Here is a 20,416-nt window from a genome sequence, read left to right on the forward strand (position 1 = left end):
CGTTTTCCCATGGTACACACGTGGAACCATTTCTATTAGACATGCTGTTTAGTCTTTTTTTATCCTGAAAAGAAGAATCTAGAAGCCTAAAAAACCTTGTAATTTTGTGATATAAAACTCAAATATAACATTTTGGAATTTTAATTTTAAAACTATAAAAGTTATGATAACATATACAAGATAAAATGGGGCCATGTTTATTTTTTTATCATCTATTTAAAAAATTATAGTATTTTTGGAGGCCCTAGTTTCTTTGTTTAGTTCGACAAAAAGATGTAAATGTAAACAACATATACTAATAGAGAATAATAGTACATTTAAAAGTGAAATAGAAGTTTGAAAAGAAGGGGGAAAAGGCACGAAGTCAGAGAGATCAACTAGAGGACTACCTCTTGAAGGTACTCGCTTCCTCTTTGCTTTTTCGCAATTAGGCTTTCTATAGTGGGGAGTAGTGTCGTTGAAAGATTATAGCATATTGTGTTCCTTCCAGAGCTCCCAAGCCACCAAGATTGCCAACAAATGGATGGCTTTAACAGGTATGCCCTCGGCCTTTCCCCCAACCGCTTGTGACTTATCTCCCGCAAGATTGGACTGAGTCTCTGATTTTACATATCACGGCTCCTCGGCCGTGGTTCTCCTACCGCATCACGTGGTGGCGAGAAGCATATCCAAACAGGTCCGAATTAGAATGATACATCATATATGATATATAATTTGGTAAGATAAGGGGTTAGTGTTCGTCCCGAGGTGTTTCTTTAATTACAGATGCATCCATCCACATGTTGTAATGCTTATGGTCTTTTGTAATGTTGACTTGAGCCATGCCTTAAAAATCTAAAAAAAAAATCTCAAGCTTTTTTAGCTTTCTTTGTATCACAAATCAAGCGTTGATTTGATTGTTATGATCTTGCAACGGCAATTTAAGTATGCCTGTGTATTTCATTGTCGGAATGGCCCCCATGCCTAAATCCTGCCCTGGACGTAGCATTTGAGTTTTCCTTTACATATGTATTACCTTCGGTTAACGATATTTTTTTTGAACGAAGAACTCTCGACGTGTGTGCTTCTATTGATATTCTGAGGAGATAACTCTCGACGACGCGTCCCCATCTGAAACAAGGCGTCCAAGATTTTCTGAGGAGATAACTCCTCATTATCACATAGATATTCATTCATTTCCTCTGTAATTTTGCATCCACCAGTTGTGGCAGATCGGCTGGCATCACACCCGGACCATCTGTGTACAGGTTCATAAAGAAAGAAGTCGCCATCTCCTTTCTGATTAATAATAGTAACCGCAAGGATAATGACGGGGGAGGACATGGATTCTAATGTGGGCATTGGTGCATGTTAGCTGTGTGAGCAAAGTGCTTTTTATTGAACGTCGTCTTCTACTGCTAATCTGCTATTCTTATATCTTTCTGTGTTTACCTGTTGACAGATCGAGACTAGCAACAAAACTCTGTGTTTATACTATGCTCATTGTAAATTTTGTAAAAAAATGTGTGATAAAGAATTTGTTATTGGATTGTAGCCGTATGCATATGTTTCTGCTCTTCTGAATAATCCCCCACATTATTTACAAATCATTTACAGTATTATTTACTTTCATCGATGCATCTATAAAATAAAATAAAATAAAATTCTACGGCAGTTGTACTACTGCGGATAGATGCATCGATAATCGTCTTCTAATTCTCACACGATTAGCCTTAAAATATTAGAGAACACGTGGTTATGCTTAATTATTGACCCACCACACCACACCACACGTGAATAGCCCAGGGCCCACGATCCAGCCTCCCAAGGTCCAGGTGTCCTGTGTCCAGATACTGAAGCAGCGGCTGATTGCCTGGAACTGGAATGCAGAAAGGCGAGAGCCTAGGGCCCAACTGCGCACCGGGCCTTAAAATAAAGAGATCTCTAAAATAAATTCCAAAACTCCGAACTGCTTTTCTGGCGTTATCCTACAAAAATTCCCTTCTCTCCTCAGTCTCCGCCGCCGCACTCATCCACCCAGACCCTCCTCATCCCCCACCCACCTCGCCGGAACCCTGACGGCGACAGCCGGCGCTACCCATCGGCGGCGATCGCATTGCTGCGCCCCCGATGAAGACCCGCGCCTCCAAGTGAGTCACTCCCGTCGCCGATCTATCTGGCCCCTCACCTCGCCCCGTCCCGTCTCGTCCCCTTCCTCCAATTCTGATGCGGATTTGTTTGTCTGCCGTTCCGGTACCCGTCGCAGGAGTTACCTCTGCGCGGGCAGTTCGTCGTTCGATGACCCCGACGTGGTCGAGGTGTCTCCGGCCGCGGCTGCGGGGTGGGCCCCTAGCCACCACAAGAGGAAGCGGAGCCAGGTGATGTCTAAATCGTCTCCTCCTTTGTTCGCTGCGCCTAGTTTTGTTACCGTCGCTGTTTTGGAATCGGGAGTTGTGATTTGTGGTGCGTGTGGGATGGTTGACGCGGTCTGTTGATGCCCACTGGATTGTACTGGGAGAATGGTTAGGTTATGTGTTCCTCCTACGATGATTGAGTGCCAGGTGAAAATGAGGTTCTCAGGCTGTGCAGAATTCATATTGCTTGTCTATAAATCTGGATACCTTGAGATTGGTCTGGTTGATTTTCTTTATTGTGCTAAGGAAATAGTGAATTCTGATTAGGCCTGATGGTTGTACAATTGCAGTTGATAAGTTAATTCATTTGTCACATATTTGAATAAAGGTGTGATATGTTGTAAAGTGTTCATTTGGTAATCCATCTTATTGGTGTAGTAGTCAACCATGGAAGTATGGAACTAGTGTTGTTAAAAAAAAATTGCAGTATGTTCTCTAGCAAAAAGAAAAAAAAGAGAGCTTACCGACTCCCTGAACGAATTCATGGGAACAAGAACTCTTAGTTTCTTAGAGAACAATCAGCATGAGAAAGAAGAATTACATCATGACAATGCACACATAAGAATACTAAACTACCTCTAATAATATTAGTTCGGTTCCCCTTGCATCTTCATTTGATTCATCAGCTCCTTGATCCTTTTTGTGAACTTATGACAGTCTTCATCACCCAACAGATGTTAGATTTTTCCTTTCTTTGGTAATCACAGTAGCCATCTTATTTTCAATATGTTACACTGACAAACAAGTGGATTCTATTGTGGATGGCATATTCCTGGCCAGCCACCTGCCTGTACATCTACTCATATGCACCTTTATATATATATTGCTGCCAAAGATTTCATTTGGAGAAATGCTGGTCTGAAATAAGCTTTGAGATCTGTGACACCGAAAAATGCACCTCCTAAGTAAAAGTGCTGAGAACATTTCATAAATTTTAATGATGCCCTAGTAATCTTGTCATTCCTTGAATAATTTTTTTTATAAAGTTGTATGAAGAAACTATTTGGAACTGCCATTTATTTTCAAATAAAGACATATACCAGTATGCATTGTGCACACATGTCACAACTACATCTATGTCAGCACCCCCCCCCCCCTCTTTCCTGGTTTCTCTGCATTGTTTCTGTTCTAGAAGGATTGTCAGAAAAAGGAAATTATCTGCATTTTACTATTGAGTCCTTCAAAATCCAAGTGACCACATGGGGGGGGGGGGGGGGGGGGGGGGTGTTATGCAGAACTCTCCTTTGGGTTTCTTTCATTCTGTGCCTTTTCAGTTATATCTACCAAGTGCTGACTAATAGGCGCATTCTGCCAGAGTCTCATAGACATAGGCATGGTGCGGTTAATATACTAACGAATTGACAATGGCAGTGGCATTTGTCAAGTGCATATATGAGGGTAAAAGTGATGGGATAAGTCTCTGTGTTGACTGATCTTTGTGGGGCTGCAACATCCCTGTGGCTGCATGGTGGTCTTGCTGCTCAAGGACAGCATCAAGGACAACATCCTTGACTGGTAGCATCTAGGACAGCACCTTAGCATATAAGACAGCACCTTAGCATCTAGGACAACATCTGTTTTAGCATGTTGGCATATGTTTGGCTGACTAGCAGTCTATAAATATGTATCCCCAACCCCTCAGGTTGGCATGGTATTTGGAAATAAACCAGAAAATTGCCTCAACTCCTAGTGTCATCCTCTCTCGATGAGAGTAAGAATTCTGCTACTACCAAGAGTAAGAATTCAGCGACTAACAACTGGTATCAGAGCCGTACTATCCTGTAGCCTGAGCATCTCCTGCTCATCTCCTTTCCCAGCCGCGCAATAGCCCCAGCTGGGAGCAGCAGCAGCTCCGGCCGCTCCTGCTCACTCCTCTCCCTCTGCGCGTCTGAAGCAGCCCTCTCCCCACGCAGTAGCCCCCCGGTAGCGCGTCATGTCCGCAGGGCAGTCTCAGCGCTCGGTTGCCTCGAGCACGCGGCATCGGCAGGAGGTCGAACTTGCCGCGGCAGAGGAATGCGAGCGAGCGGCGGCAGAGACCGCTGCGGCGGCGGCAAGGGCGTCGAGGCTGGCAGCAGCCAGAGCGGAGGCGGAAGCATCGGTGGCGGCGGATGCAGCGCGTGTGGCGGCAGCAGAGGTCGAGGCTATGCGCGGTAGCATCAGCAGCTCCGTTTCTGCTGACGACAGCGCCGACGCGGATCTCGAGCTGCTGGGGAGGGAGGCAGCGCGAGCGCGGGCGGCGCAGTGGGCAGCCGTGCACGCCCACGAGTGCGGCGGCGCTCCTAGAGGGAGGCGCGCACGGCGGTGGCGCTCCAGGAGGAGGCGCGCACGGCAACAGTGGCGGACGGGTCAATGGAGAGCGCGGCCCTCACAGGCAGCGTGGCTCTCTCTCCCCGGATCGGTACCGTGGTTACCACGGGCTCCAGGCTGTTGTCAGGGATGTCGGCCCCGGCGGTGGGTGGCCTACCCTCACTAAGACCAACTACGTCGAGTGGGATGCGGTGATGAGGGTAAAGCTCCAGGTGTGGCACATGTGGGAGGCAGTCCGGTACGGCGACGTCGACTACGACCAGGATCGACGGGCGCTTGATGACCTCATCGCTGCAGTCCCGTCCGAGAAGCAGTTCTCGCTTACCAACAAGCGGACCGCCAAGGAGGCTTGGGACGCCATCGCTGCGGCACGTATCGGCAGCGACCGCCCTCGCAAGTCCACACTGCAGGCACTTCGCAAGGAGTGGGAGAACCTGGCCTTCAAACCAGGTGAGGACGTTGATGACTTTGCTCTCTGTCTCAACACTCTGTTGCAGAAGATGGTGCAGTTCGGCGATGACACCTACGGCGAGGAGAGAGCTGTCGAAAAGCTCTTCCGCTGCGTTCCCGAGAAGTACAAGTAGATGACTCGCTCGATCGAGTCCCTGCTGGATCTCTCCACGATGTCGATCGAGGAGGCGATAGGTCGCCTCAAGGTCATCGACAGCGACGAGCCACAGTCTCTCTCGGGGCCCATCACCACTGGCGGGAAGCTCCTTCTCACTCGGGAGCAGTGGGCTGCCTGCCAAAGTGAGCGGAAGGGGGAGCCTTCTTCCGCGACAGGCGACCGCAAGCGTGGAAGGCGCACAGAGACGCCCAGGACGGGGCGCGAGGACGTGCCGAGGGTGATGCCCGCGGAGGCGCCTACGGCGGCGCCGCCGGCAAGCACAAGCCGGCACGAGACGACACCTGCCGCAACTGCGGCCAGCTTGGCCATTGGGCCAAGGACTGTCGACAACCACGACGTGGCTAGGCCCACGTCGCACAGGCGGAGGAGGAGCCGGCTCTGTTCATGGCACATGCAAGCATCGAGCTACCTCTAGCGGCACCAGCCGCAGCGGCTCTCCTCCACCTTAACGAGCCAAAAGCACACGCCCTCCTCGGCGACGGCTCCGGCAACGACAAGACTGACGGGTGGTGCCTCGACATCGGCGTCACCGACACATGACCGGTCGACGGGAGTTCTTCATCGAGCTTGACTCTAGCGTCCGAGGCTCCATCAAGTTTGGGGATGCCTCCGGCGTGGAGATCAAGGGCGTCGGCTCCGTCATCTACACCGCCAGGTCTGGTGAGCACAGGCTGCTCATCGGAGTTTACTACATCCCCGCGTTGAGGAACTCCATCATCAGCTTGGGACAGCTGGATGAGAACGGTTCGCGCGTGGTGGTTGAGGATGGAGTCATGAGGATTTGGGATCGCCGTCGCCGCCTTCTTGTCAAGGTATCCAGAAGCGCAAATCGACTCTACGTCCTTAACGTGCAGGTGACACAACCCCTCTGTCTCGCTGCTCGTCGGGATGACGAGGCGTGGCAGTGGCACGAGCGCTTGGGACACCTTCACTTCGAGGCCCTAAAGCGGCTCAGTGCCACGGAGATGGTGCGAGGCCTGCCGTGCCTCGACCTTGTGGAGCAGCTCTGCGACGTCTGTGTGTTGACGAAGCAGAGGCGACTCCCCTTTCCCCAGCGGGCGAGCTTTCGAGCCAAGGAGAGGCTCGAGCTTGTGCACGAGGACTTGTGTGGCCCGGTGACACCGGCCACACCGGGAGGACGACGCTACTTCCTGCTGCTTGTCGACAACCTCTCCCGCTACATGTGGGTGATGGTCCTCGGCAGCAAGGGAGAAGTTGCGGACGCCATCAGGCGTTCGCAGGCTGTTGCGGAGGCGGATTGCGGCCGCAAGCTGCGCGCGAATTCACGGCGGCTGAATTCGCGTCGTACTGCGCTGATGAGGGCATTCAGCGCCACTACTCCGCGCCGTACAGCCCGCAGCAGACCGGCGTCGTCGAGCGACGCAACCAGACGGTTGTGGGGATGGCTCGGGCCCTTCTCAAGCAGAGGGGGATGCCAGCTGTCTTCTGGGGAGAGACGGTGGTGTCGGCCGTCTACATCCTCAACCGCTCGCCTACCAAGGCGCTCGACGGCAGGACGCCGTACGAGGCTTGGCATGTGCGCAAGCTGGCGGTCTCCCACTTGCGGGTCTTCGGTTGCCTCGCGTTCGTCAAGGAGCTTGGCCACATCAGCAAGCTCGACGACAGTAGCACTCCAGAAGTGTTCATCTGCTACGCGGAGGGCTCGAAGGCCTACTGCATCCTCGACCCGAAGACACAGGTTGTGCGCACGGCGCGCGACATTGTGTTCGACAAAGGGCGAGGATGGACGTGGGACAAGGCGGCGGACGACAGCTCGGCTCCGACGTACGACGACTTCACTGTCGAGTACGTCCACTTCGAGGGAGCTGGGGGAGTAGGTAGCTCTTCTTCGACGAGCGCGTCTACCCCAGTCCCCGAGCCTCCACCGACCCCGGCGACTGCTACTTCGACAGCACCACGCTCTCCAGCCAGGACCTCGGCTGTGATGAGTTCTTCACCGGCTCCACCACAGCCGGCACCGCCACGCACTCCAGCACCGACAGGCACCTCTCCGGGCACGTCTACTCCAACACCAGCTCATGTCGAGCACAGCCCGGTTGAGCTCGCTACTCCGCTCTCTCATGACGAGGAGCGCATCGACGCGTACCACGACGGCGAGCCGTTGCGGTACCGTACGATGGAGAACCTTCTCGGCGACCAGCCGGTGCCGGGACTGGTGCCTCACGACCTGGAGGCGCAGTTGCACCTTGCGTGTGACGACGGCGAGCCTCGGCTGTTTGCAGAGGCCGAGAGACACGCGGCATGGCGCGCCGTGATGCAATTGGAGATGGATGCGGTTGAGAAGAACCGCACCTGGGAGCTTGCTGACCTTCCTCGTGGTCACCGCGCGATCACCCTTAAGTGGGTGTACAAGCTGAAGAGGGATGAAGCCGGCGCCATCGTCAAGCACAAGGCTCGCTTGGTGGCACGAGGTTTCGTGCAGCAGGAGGGGTCGACTTCGACGACGCCTTTGCTCCCGTGGCACGGATGGAGTCCGTGCGACTCCTTGCGCTAGCTGCTCAGGAGGGCTGGCATGTTCATCACATGGACGTCAAGTCGGCGTTCCTTAACGGCGACTTGAAGGAGGAGGTCTACGTGCACCAGCCGCCGGGATTTGCGGTCCCCGGCAAGGAGGGCAAGGTGCTCTGCCTGCGCAAGGCCCTCTATGGCTTGCGGCAGGCACCGAGGGCGTGGAATGCCAAGTTGGATTCCACGCTAAAGGGGATGGGCTTCGAGCAAAGCCCGCACAAGGCGGCCATCTACCGACGGGGCAGTGGAGGAAATGCTTTGCTGGTGGGTGTCTACGTCGACGACTTGGTGATCACCGGCACCAAGGATGCGGAGGTGGCGGCATTCAAGGAAGAGATGAAGGCCACCTTCCAGATGAGTGACCTGGGGCCTCTCTCATTCTACCTGGGAATCGAGGTGCATCAGGATGACTCTGGGATCATGCTTCGACAGACCGCCTACGCCAAGCGCGTTGTTGAGCTAGCTGGGCTCACCGACTGCAACCCAGCTCTCACTCCGATGGAGGAGAGGCTGAAGCTGAGCTGCGACAGCATGACGGAGGTGGACGCTACGTAGTACCGGCGTCTTGTGGGGAGCCTTCGCTACCTCGCCCACACGCGGTCGGACTTGGCATTCTCCGTCGGCTACGTTAGTCGGTTCATGCAGCGACCGACGACGGAGCACCAACAGGCTGTGAAGAGGATCACCCGCTACGTTACGGGGACTCTCGACCACGGCCTCTACTACCCTAGGTGTCCTGGGGCGGCACACTTTGTCGGGTACAGCGACAGCGACCACGCCGGCGACATCGACACCAGCAAGAGCACGAGCGGGATCCTCTTCCTCCTCGGCAAGTGCCTCGTTAGCTGGCAGTCGGTCAAGCAGCAGGTGGTGGCCCTGTCCAGCTGCGAGGCCGAGTACATAGCGGCCTCCACCGCTTCGACTCAGGCGCTCTGGCTCGCTCGACTGCTTGGTGATCTCCTCGGCAGAGACACTAGAGCGGTGGAGCTTAGGATGGACAGCAAGTCCGCTTTGGCCCTGGCAAAGAACCCTGTTTTTCATGAACGGAGTAAGCACATCCGGGTGAGGTACCACTTCATCCAAGGCTGTTTGGAGGAAGGGAGCATCAAGGCAAGCTACATCAACACCAAGGACCAGTTTGCAGACCTGCTTACCAAGCCCCTTGGGAGGATCAAGTTCCTTGAGCTCTGCTCCAGGACCGGGATGGTTCAACTTTCCCATAAGACGACGCGCAAGACTTAGGGGGAGAATGATGGGATAAGTCTCTGTGTTGGCTGGTCTTTGTGGGGCTACAGCATCCCTGTGGCTGCATTGGCTGCATGGTGGTTTTGCTGCTCAAGGACAGCATCCTTGATTGGCTAGGATTGCATCTTAGCATCTAGGACAGCATCTTAGCATCGAGGACAGCACCTTAGCATCTAGGACAGCATCTTAGCATGTAGGACAACATCTGTTTTAGCATCTTGGCATATGCTTGGCTGACTAGCAGCCTATAAATATGTTGATACGGACCTGTACCTTTCCCTTGGTCGATCGGAGGTTGTACGTGTGCTGTGAGGCTGGACGCGCGGCACGGCGGCGGGGCGCCGTGATCGCGAGGGGAAGGAGAAGAACAGAGGCGGCGGCTAGGGCAACTCCCGGCTCCCAAAGGAAGCCGAGTAATTAGATTACTCTTCCTCCCTTCTGTCCACGGGAATTACAACTCCTATATATGGCTAATTGCTCTCTAATTATGGAAATAAACAATTAAAGATAAATATGGGTTTTTAGCCCCTAGCTCCTGCGCCTAATCCTCCTGGCCGATGGTGGCTTTAGCCACTAATGGGCTGGCGCCTTTGATACTGGACGCCGGTCATAACATATGTATCCCCAACCCCTCAGGTTGACATGGCAAGAATTCAGCGACTAACAAAAAGTTCATAGCTGCTGGATTGTTCCCCCTTTTACGCTGTCATTTCCTTTTTTTAAACTGTCTGAAATATCTTCATGAATCATTACATGTGGCATAATTTCTGTTCTTTAGGGACACAGGGTGAATGTTAAAATTATGACAAACAAATGCTCTTGTTTTATTATGGCAAATTAATAGCTTCTGAGCACATTTCATGTTACAATTATACTGTGTCAAAAGAGAGTTGCTTGCAGAACTGCATTGCAGTTCTAGAAACTACTAATTGATGCATTTTCTTCTGAAATTTGTGCTTGCTTGAACAATAGGTTGTACCTCAAGAAGTAATTGAAATTGATGATGATGATCCTGATGGAGTCATAATTATTGGTGATAAAGCACCAGTGGACAAGAATAAGCAAACTGTTGTATGCCCTATGAATTGGCCAAAGCATGGCAAGGTAAATTGCCTCGTATCTTTTTCTTTCTCATTATTTGCTTTTATACCATGCAAGCTCAGACAGATTCTTTTCTGTGTAAATAAATTCAGAGTGGTTGGATTCAGGACTGCCCTGGCCCAAGCACATATGTTTCAAAACATACCAATTCCTGGGCTGACCTAGTGTTTCAAGATGAGTCGGTTTACAACTATTCTGATGACTACCCTTATGAGGGATTTGAAGAAGACTATGCTTATGATGAAGATGAGTTTGAGGATGATGGTTATGATGCTCCACTTATTGAAAGTGAGTTTAAATTTGGTTTGTCTGCCAAGTTTGATAACCTTGATGTTCCACCTGGTTTGGAGGCTTCTTTACCGTGGATGCAGAATACTGCTATTGAGATTGCAAATAAGACCAAATCCACTAAGGCTGTAGATGATAAAATCGAAGAAAAATACAAGACCTTCAAAAGATTTGATACTGTTGATGATCATAGCGATCATTATTATTCAAAGCCAGAAAAGAGAAAGGTTCAGGTGGTAAAAAAGGTAACTTTCTTTTTGCCCTGCCCTTGCTATCATTTATTGTCTTAGTTCAGTTCAGTACTCAAAAAATTATTTTAACAGCCATCAAAAGACTGGGTGAAACGTATTCAGCATGAGTGGAAAGTCCTAGAGAAAGATTTGCCAGGTAGGTAGCTGTTGCTTACTATACCGTAATTTTATGAATTGGTCGCATTAATGTTTTTGAATAGTACCACACTTGGTGCAACCATTCCTTTGTTAGTTGAAATGCTTCTTTTGTCTTGAGAACATTTCCTTACTGTTTTTAGAACTTTGAAGGCTCTATTCATAAGGGCCAAGAATGTTTATAATCTCACTCGTCTGCTTTCAAGAAAATATTCTAATTTGTATTTTTCTCCATATTGAATAGATACTATATTTGTGAGGGCATATGAGGATAGAATGGACCTGCTTAGAGCTGTCATTATGGGACCAGCTGGTACTCCTTACCATGACGGTCTCTTCTTCTTTGACATTTACTTCCCTCCTCAGTATCCAAATGTACCACCGGTAATATTTTCTTGACTTGCACTTGTATATCAATTAATTATTTTCCTTGTTTCTTCAGTTTGCTTTATGGGTCATGGGATGATCAGTTGATTCTATACAGATGGTGAATTACCGTGCTGGTGGTTTGCGGCTTAATCCAAACTTGTATGCTTGTGGGAAGGTGTGCCTTAGCCTCCTAAACACCTGGACTGGCAGTGGATGTGAGAAGTGGAATCCAGCCAATTCAACTATGCTGCAGGTCCTGGTCTCTATTCAAGCTTTGGTTTTGAATGCAAAGCCTTATTTCAATGAGCCTGGCTATGCTATGCATGCTAACACAGCTCATGGGGAGAAGAAATCCCTGACATATAATGAAGATACGTTCCTGCTATCCTGCAGGACGATGTTGTACTCTCTTCGAAATCCACCAAAGGTATGCCTCTGTTATTGTTCTAATTATGGGAATACTACTTGTTTCGGTAGTATTACTGAGCTTTTTGAAACCAATATAACAATGGCAAGCTTGCTGAATATGGGACTTAACCGCTCGAACGTGGAGATTTGATTTGTAGTATAGTACCTGTTGTGATAGAACTATTGTATGTTTAGCCGTCTATGCTTTCATGTGCAAATCTAACATGGATTGCCTGCAGAATTTCGAGGATTTTGTTGCTGGCCATTTCCGCAAGTATGGGTGCAACATCCTTGTAGCTTGCAGAGCCTACCTGGATGGTGCCCAGGTTGGATGCCTTTCTGGTGATGGAGTGCAGGACGTCGATGAGGGTGATACGAGCTGCTCAGTGAGGTTCAAGCAGTCACTGAAGAGACTTGTTGAGGAACTTCTGATGGAGTTCACTGCGAAGGGCGCGGACTGTGGCAAGTTCCTCACCGAGAAGGCAAGATCTGGAGCTTCCACATCCGCAGCGGACACCACACTGAGGCTGTAAGGCAGAGTCGGCTTGCTCTATGAAATAAACTTAAGTATTCATGCTACGGCTCCTATCCCACACAAGTTAAAGTTAATTCCTGAGCTGCCGAGCATCTAACTTCTTTCTGTAGGTAGTCCATGTAAATATCCTGCCTAGCTCTTCTGGTAAAACATAATCGACTTATTTGGCGTTTAGGGACACCATTCTACCGTAGCTATATAGCCTGTAAGGGTATTTATATGGTGCTTTATATCTGCGGAGCCGTCGTCCGCAGCTCGGCAGCTTGTGTCGGGATATGATTGGGACCACCATTTTGGATATCAAAATGAGGTTCATCAGGCGATTCCTGCCTAATTCGTTCGTGTGATCTCGTTACCTCAGGCTGTCAGGCTCGGTGTGCCTGCCACTGTAACTGTTTATTGTATCGTATGTATATATAGTGTACTCAGTGGACGATGATGCTCCGGTTTCCTGTCCTGCGCTCGCGCTGCCGTCCACAGGGAGAGGTCCACTCGGACGAAGGACGAGCTTTTACCACCAGGATTTGCCGCCGTCGGCACCATCTGAACAAAAACGCCTTCCAAGTAATCTTTTACGAAACCTATTTCCTGGGTTCCTTTGGTTGCTCACACTATCGTGGTCTAGACAATGCACGCTTTGTTTCAGGCAGGTTATTTATTTTCTCCCTGATTTTTCTGCCCCCAGGCCCCAACTGGCCAACTGGGCACATGTTCCATAACGCCCACCCGCATGGGTGGATGCAAATTACTACCCCAACCAACTTTACAGGCGACAATAATATGATCAGATGAATAGTACATCATCACTGCCCCAATAGATCGTCACCCCAATGGATAAAAAAAAGCCTATCACTCTGATCAAAAAATTGGAAAAAAAAAAAGAAAAGAAATTTCCCCACCTAATCCATGAACAAAGAAAGGGAATTCCCATCTTCTCATTCACCAATTTCATCACTTCTATGGGCGGCATTCATTTTTTTTCAATAAAAAACAGGAGCTTCATACCTTGGAGAGCCGTCAGAAGGAGTGTTCTCAGTTAGACTTGATCAAATGCCAAATTGGGTCGGAGATGGCTATGCCGACCTGACGGACACATCGGGCCAAGTCTAGTTGGGCTATTTCTTGAGTTTTTGGGGGTTTCCTATGTTAGATTAGGTTATAGATAAACAACTAAGGCCACCCGATACACTTGCTATGTCAAGTAAGACCGTTTTTTTTTTTCGAGCGGGTTGGGTCGAGTGGCCATGATGAGGTTTACTCTTGCTAAGGAGCCAAGCTTGGTGAGAGTGTTGATTGGCAAGAGGTGCTGCTTGGGAGGGGCCGAGCTTAAGGAGGAGTTTAGTGCAGTTTGATGCACCATCAGAACCAAGGACCAAGTTCGGAACGGGGAAGAAGCTATCTGCGAGGTCGGCCTCGGGCCGCCAACTAAAGCTGGTGGGGCAGTGGCACGAACGACTACAAGAAAAGTAATCAACGTGAATGAAGCTAACACCAACGGGAAATAGAAGGTCTCTCTCTAGAGCCATTGGGAGTAAAGGCTTGGAGCCTTGGAGAAGAATTTGAGAGCCTCTTAAAAATAGTTGCCCTAGCAGGGTCTTTGCTAGAGTGCTTTTCTTTTACTTGAGATAGTAAAATAAGGTAAAATTACATCAACAACATGGGCGGATGTAAATTAATACCCAACAACTCCATATGATAAATAAATCTTGTATAGTACTCCATCCATTCGAAAAAGAATACAATTCTAGCACAATATCAAGTTAAAGTATCTAGAATTTGACTAACTATGAATAAAAAATTATCAATATTTATAATATCAAATAAGTATTCTAGATTTGGCATATAATATATTTTCATACTATATTTATTTGGTGTCATAAATATTAATTTTTACTTTATATTTGGTTAAATTTAAAACACGTTAACCAAGAATGCATCTGGACAGAAGCAGCAACAAAAATCAATCCTTCTGGTAAAGAAAGGGAAAGAACAAAAATTCCCACCGAAGCCATGAAAAAAAGGAGAGAAAAAGATTCTCATCTAACACATAGACAGCTTAAACCCGCGAACGCGAAGTCAAGCCTTCCGCCGCTCCTCTCCTCCCCCATCGTCCTCTCCTCCTTCCCCGAACAGAAATCTAGAAGAGGCTTTTACCTGTATGCCATTATAAAAGATTGCAATTGCCTATAAGCTACTAAAAAGTTCGAGTGGTCATAGGTGCCACTGCTCGAAACTTTTTTTGTCGTCCACACATTCCGTCGACATCTGCTACTAACGGTGTCAAATGGAGCTGTGAAAAGTCAAAACTGTCCTCTGGCTAGAGTACCTTGCTGAAAGTTGCGCTTTTCTCCCGTGCCACTCCCTAGTCATGTGGCTCTGTCATTCGTCCGACAGTGTGAACTTGGGGCTAATCTGAAGCGCAAATGACCCCTGACCCCTTAATAAAAGTCGTAGAGCTTAGGGGGAATGGCAACTTTGTTGCAGCGGCCTAGACCGAATCAAAGTAAAATATGTCGCAAATGAGATTCCAAGATGCCTACTCGGGCGTCTGACCCAAAGGATTATCCACATACAGTATAGAAGATCACCAAATAGCAGACGGATTTGATACCCCAGGCTCACTCGCAAGTACAGTAAAACCTACTATGCTTTTACAAACCAAGCAAGTTTTGCTTTATATTAGCAATTTTATAGCACCATAGGACCGATGCCCTCGGTACTGCTTTACGAATCAAAATCAATCCTTTTTTCTAAGGATCCTCTCACTGTAGATTAGCCTGCAGGAGGCCATCTCTTATCTATCCTGCTATATCCTTGACAGCTCCAGGACCATGGGGGATGAACACTGAAGAGGACTTGGAGGAGGGCCCAATCTCCTTCATGGTGTCGAAGTACTGGACTACCGGGTGACCAGGACCATGTCCATGATGTCCTTGGTTGTGGTGCCTGGAACCTTCTTTGAGAAGGCGAGCACACTGTCCCTCAGCCCGTCCACAATGGTCTAGCGCAGCCATGCAATACCCACACCAGCCAGGCAGGCACTTGGATTCCGCCTTTCCTTCGGCTTTCTTGATCTGGAGTATCTTCTCAGCCGCAGCGCCAAACCAGAACCGATGTCGCGTCCGCCGCGTCATCCTCCACGCACGGCGCAAGCTTGCCGAGCTAGGTGGTATCAGGGGCCAACTAACGCCGCTACCGCCCGCAGCCAGTGCACCACCGAGAGCTCGCTCCTCCATGCCTCCTCCACCCTAACTGCCTGCTCCCTTGCCTTCCCCATCTCCCCACGCGTGCGCTGCTCTCCGTTCTTGTTCGCCACCAACGCCGGAACACCCTGGGTCACCACGGGTCTGCTCTTCGCCATGCCACAGGCTCACGTGGCCAGGAGGCCACGGCCGTCGCAGCGCGAGCTGAGGCCCCTCGCGGGTGCGGCCTACTGCCGCGCCGCCACAATGGCCTATTGTCGTGCCGCCGCAGTGGCCTCGCCCCCGCCACCGCTGCCCGCCATCGGCCGGGATTTGGCAAGCCGAGCCCGATCCCCTGCCGCTGCGTCTGTTGAAGAAGAAGGATGCGCCCACAATAGAAACCATGTGGCTGCTAGTTTGTTTGGTACTCATGGTTCTTCATCTCCAAGCTCAGTAAGTTATTTGTCAAGCAAATTCAGCCAAATTCATTTTTTTCAGAGTTCTAAAGTGAATTTGTTCTTCCAGGTTTTGGTAGATCCTCGATATGAAATTGTGAAGATGGCAGAAATGCAGCCATGTGCAGAAGAATTGCCAAAAGAAAAACAGATAGTGAAGTTTGTGGCGCAGATTGAGAAGCCAATTCTCTCTTCAGGAGATGCCATCTCAAAAAGATTTGATGTGGTCACTGACTGTTTGGATCATCATTTTGTGAAGGAAAATGGCCATGAAAGTGTAATGCAAGCGTCTGAAGCTTTCCTGACTTTTTTTTTCCGAACAATAGTCATTGGTGCGAATGGAGAATTATGTGTAATGATGGTTATTTTCTATTTAGGTTACAAGAGGTTGGCTGAAGAAGGTGCAACAGGAATGGAACATCCTGCAAAAGGATCTACCAGGTGTGCTTTTGAGCTTTTCTACCGTTTAATTCATAAATCTGAAACTTCATTAGCTGTTCTTCTGTAACCGGTACCTGTTAGTAAATCTGAAACTTCAGTAGCTGTTTAATTCACTCATTATTTCTTAGAGATAGTCAATACTATCGTAGCAATATGTACCATAACATTGAGTGCTGGCATACTTGCACTGGTGTTTAAGGCCAGTTGTAAGTCATAACACTCCACTGGCAATATTCCATGTCATGGAAACCATATTACTGTTTCAAAAAAATACTAGTACATTCCTAGGTTCGTTGGATTGATTGTCTTGAGTCCTAGTCCATTTCTTAGTTTACTTCCTGTTTCCTACATTACTTAGATGGCTCCTAGTCTATAAAGGTAGGTCATGTTTAGAATCAATCTAGTAAAGAGCTTTGCACACCCAAGTCGACTGATCAGAGTTTCATGGTGTTTGGGAAAACCCCGGAGTTGATGAGAGCATTCTCGCCATTATCTCATGTTCTGGGTCCACGATATTCCATCTCAAGCAGTTACACTTGTTCATAGGCATTACAGAGTACAGAAATCAACTAGGTGTAGCTTATTATGTGAACCTTTTGTTGAAATATAAAGTGAATTGCCCACCCTTCACCGTAAGCTTAAGATTTTGAGTTGAACTGGTCGATGCATGCAACTCGATACCTTTGCATATTCAGTGTAAAACAAGCTATCGAAGTGCTACATGAATGAACAATTGAAAGCATAACGATGGGGCATTCTTTGTAGGGTTTCTTGTCCTTGGTGGCTGAAAAAGTATCACCTAATAGTCAAGTACTAAGGCATCATGGAATCTGATCATTAGATGTAGGTAAACAATTAGTTATACTGACTATTAGATGTTGTACCAAGTGCATGTTTCTTAAAAACTGATGGGTTATATTTCTAGTATGATGTTTATATGTATGCTTTGTTTAATTATGCAGATGGTATTCATGTGAGAGTTTATGAGGAAAGGATGGATCTTCTGAGGGCTTGCATTGTTGGGTCAGCTGGAACACCTTATCATGACAATCTTTTTTTCTTTGATATTTTCTTTCCTCCTGACTATCCCCATGAACCACCTGTAAGCTCTTCCATTCCAGTCTCTATTGTTCTTGTATAAATCTTATAGTTCTTTTTTTTCAAATATCAAATAGTGTAAAATTTTCTTTCCAGTCTGTTCACTATCACTCTGGTGGTCTCCGTTTGAATCCAAATTTGTATGAATCGGGAAAAGTATGTCTCAGCCTCCTGAAGACATGGACAGGAACTGGTAATGAAGTGTGGAATGCTGAGAACTCAACTGTTCTTCAGCTGTTGTTATCGCTTCAGGCCCTTGTTCTCAATGAAAAACCTATTTCAATGAGGCAGGATATGACAAATTTGTGGGTAAGGCTGATGGAGAGAAGAACTCCATCACGTACAATGAGAATGCTTTCCTGCTGTCATGCAAATCCATGATGTATGTTTTACACAAGCCACCAAAGGTATGTTGTCAGCTCTGAAGTTGTCATACTGACTAGTCTCTGAAAACATGTTAGTTCTTATGCATCTACCTTCAAACAATTAGTATGTTTCAATCAAACTTCAGAAGTAAAGAATGCTTCTGAATTCATAAATCATAATGCTATGAGTTCAACTAAACTTCAATCAAACAGCTCTGAATTAAAGAATGCTTCTGAATTTATAATGCTATGAGTTGAGTATAGTATGTACCGTGGGAATCTGTATTGATTTAGCTAAGTTCTGCTGCATCACTCACTGTTAATCACTTAATTGTTAACATATGTATTGATGGAGAATGTCCCCTTGTCTGAATTCAGCATTTTGAGAAGTTGGTCAAGGAGCATTTCACTTGTCGTGCCCCACACATTCTGGATGCTTGTGAGGCTTATCTTGGGGGTGATCTCGTTGGACATGCGCACGACAAAGCATACATATCAGAGGACGGCAGCAAGAACTGTTCAACCGGTTTCAAGATAATGCTTGGTAAGCTTCTGCCGAAGCTTGTTACTGCCTTCTGTGAGGCTGGTATCACCAGTGGACCTGTAAACCAGAGCAAGCCGCCTGCTCTCTACATCAATAATGAAATTGGGACCCTTTTATATTGTGCGTGTATGTCGATGCTTGTGTATTCCAAAATAAAATGCTGCCTGGTTTGTGTTACTTATGCCTGTCTTGTAAATGGGAACAGTATATTCAGATTGCTGAACTGATATGCTTGTCTTGTAAATGCGGAACAGTATATACGCATGATTGCTGAACTCATTTGTATATGTTGCTAAGCTAAATGCAGCTAGACACTGAAGTGTCTGGGTTTGGGCTGTTTTCTGCAGTCAGTGTGAAATAAAATGTAAATGTGTGTTCTTCAATAGTTTTTGGAATATTGACATAGCAGTTGTATGTATATGTTTGCTCATACTGCAATGTGAAATACGAAGGCAAGGCGATCCATTGTCGCCATGCTAATTGGTTATGGATGTGCTGAATTGAATTTTTTTATTTTTAATACAATTTGTTGCGCAAATTACAGAAATATCTTGAAAATACACGGAATACAAAAAATCATAGGTTGTCATTCTATAATTTTGTTCTCCCATAAAATGAAATGTACCTATATTCCATTCTTCCTTTGAAAGTTGTTCCTCGGTAGAACAATATCTATTTCATGAGAGTAATCAATTTTCCATGAGAATAATCGTTTTCCCATGGTACACACGTGGAACCATTTCTATTAGACATGCTGTTTAGTCTTTTTTTATCCGAAAAGAAGAATCTAGAAGCCTAAAAAACCTTGTAATTTTGTGATATAAAACTCAAATATAACATTTTGGAATTTTAATTTTAAAACTATAAAAGTTATGATAACATATACAAGAAAAATGGGGCCATGTTTATTTTTTATCATCTATTTAAAAAATTATAGTATTTTTGGAGGCCCTAGTTTCTTTGTTTAGTTCGACAAAAAGAAAATGTAAACAACATATACTAATAGAGAATAATAGTACATTTAAAAGTGAAATAGAAGTTTGAAAAGAAGGGGGAAAAGGCACGAAGTCAGAGAGATCAACTAGAGGACTACCTCTTGAAGGTACTCGCTTCCTCTTTGCTTTTTCGCAATTAGGCTTTCTATAGTGGGGAGTAGTGTCGTTGAAAGATTATAGCATATTGTGTTCCTTCCAGAGCTCCCAAGCCACCAAGATTGCCAACAAATGGATGGCTTTAACAGGTATGCCCTCGGCCTTTCCCCCAACCGCTTGTGACTTATCTCCCGCAAGATTGGACTGAGTCTCTGATTTTACATATCACGGCTCCTCGGCCGTGGTTCTCCTACCGCATCACGTGGTGGCGAGAAGCATATCCAAACAGGTCCGAATTAGAATGATACATCATATATGATATATAATTTGGTAAGATAAGGGGTTAGTGTTCGTCCCGAGGTGTTTCTTTAATTACAGATGCATCCATCCACATGTTGTAATGCTTATGGTCTTTTGTAATGTTGACTTGAGCCATGCCTTAAAAATCTAAAAAAAAAAATCTCAAGCTTTTTTAGCTTTCTTTGTATCACAAATCAAGCGTTGATTTGATTGTTATGATCTTGCAACGGCAATTTAAGTATGCCTGTGTATTTCATTGTCGGAATGGCCCCCATGCCTAAATCCTGCCCTGGACGTAGCATTTGAGTTTTCCTTTACATATGTATTACCTTCGGTTAACGATATTTTTTTGAACGAAGAACTCTCGACGTGTGTGCTTCTATTGATATTCTGAGGAGATAACTCTCGACGACGCGTCCCCATCTGAAACAAGGCGTCCAAGATTTTCTGAGGAGATAACTCCTCATTATCACATAGATATTCATTCATTTCCTCTGTAATTTTGCATCCACCAGTTGTGGCAGATCGGCTGGCATCACACCCGGACCATCTGTGTACAGGTTCATAAAGAAAGAAGTCGCCATCTCCTTTCTGATTAATAATAGTAACCGCAAGGATAATGACGGGGGAGGACATGGATTCTAATGTGGGCATTGGTGCATGTTAGCTGTGTGAGCAAAGTGCTTTTTATTGAACGTCGTCTTCTACTGCTAATCTGCTATTCTTATATCTTTCTGTGTTTACCTGTTGA

The 20,416-nt window shown here is 47.2% G+C and overlaps 2 protein-coding genes across 2 annotated transcripts; both read left to right on the forward strand.

Annotated features, from left to right (window-relative positions):
• The first annotated feature begins 1,945 nt into the window (after window positions 1-1,945).
• On the forward strand, window positions 1,946-12,523 carry LOC136509892 (putative ubiquitin-conjugating enzyme E2 38). The gene is made up of 8 exons (XM_066504481.1): window positions 1,946-2,129; window positions 2,246-2,357; window positions 10,075-10,206; window positions 10,296-10,736; window positions 10,815-10,878; window positions 11,122-11,261; window positions 11,362-11,673; window positions 11,894-12,523. Exons 1-8 carry the CDS (start codon window positions 2,110-2,112, stop codon window positions 12,185-12,187), a joined length of 1,515 nt encoding a protein of 504 aa, XP_066360578.1. The 5' UTR covers window positions 1,946-2,109; the 3' UTR covers window positions 12,188-12,523.
• A 3,256-nt stretch (window positions 12,524-15,779) lies between these two features.
• Window positions 15,780-18,692, forward strand: LOC136509893 (probable ubiquitin-conjugating enzyme E2 24). Its single transcript, XM_066504482.1, has 7 exons — window positions 15,780-15,824; window positions 15,897-16,103; window positions 16,204-16,267; window positions 17,230-17,369; window positions 17,462-17,558; window positions 17,657-17,772; window positions 18,109-18,692. Exons 2-7 carry the CDS (start codon window positions 15,930-15,932, stop codon window positions 18,499-18,501), a joined length of 984 nt encoding a protein of 327 aa, XP_066360579.1. The 5' UTR covers window positions 15,780-15,824; window positions 15,897-15,929; the 3' UTR covers window positions 18,502-18,692.
• Window positions 18,693-20,416: the final 1,724 nt, after the last annotated feature.

This window comes from Miscanthus floridulus, chromosome 16 (genome assembly GCF_019320115.1).
Source record: "Miscanthus floridulus cultivar M001 chromosome 16, ASM1932011v1, whole genome shotgun sequence".
Classification (NCBI taxonomy): domain Eukaryota; kingdom Viridiplantae; phylum Streptophyta; class Magnoliopsida; order Poales; family Poaceae; genus Miscanthus; species Miscanthus floridulus.

Coding starts and splice junctions, on each gene's coding strand:
- LOC136509893 (XM_066504482.1), top strand. CDS start 15,930: ATGGCAGAAATGCAGCCATGTGCAGAAGAATTGCCAAAAGAAAAACAG. Junction 17,370..17,461: donor ACTATCCCCATGAACCACCT/GTAAGCTCTTCC, acceptor TTTTCTTTCCAG/TCTGTTCACTATCACTCTGG. Junction 17,559..17,656: donor GAAGACATGGACAGGAACTG/GTAATGAAGTGT, acceptor TCAATGAGGCAG/GATATGACAAATTTGTGGGT.
- LOC136509892 (XM_066504481.1), top strand. CDS start 2,110: ATGAAGACCCGCGCCTCCAA. Junction 10,737..10,814: donor AGGTTCAGGTGGTAAAAAAG/GTAACTTTCTTT, acceptor TTATTTTAACAG/CCATCAAAAGACTGGGTGAA. Junction 10,879..11,121: donor CCTAGAGAAAGATTTGCCAG/GTAGGTAGCTGT, acceptor CATATTGAATAG/ATACTATATTTGTGAGGGCA.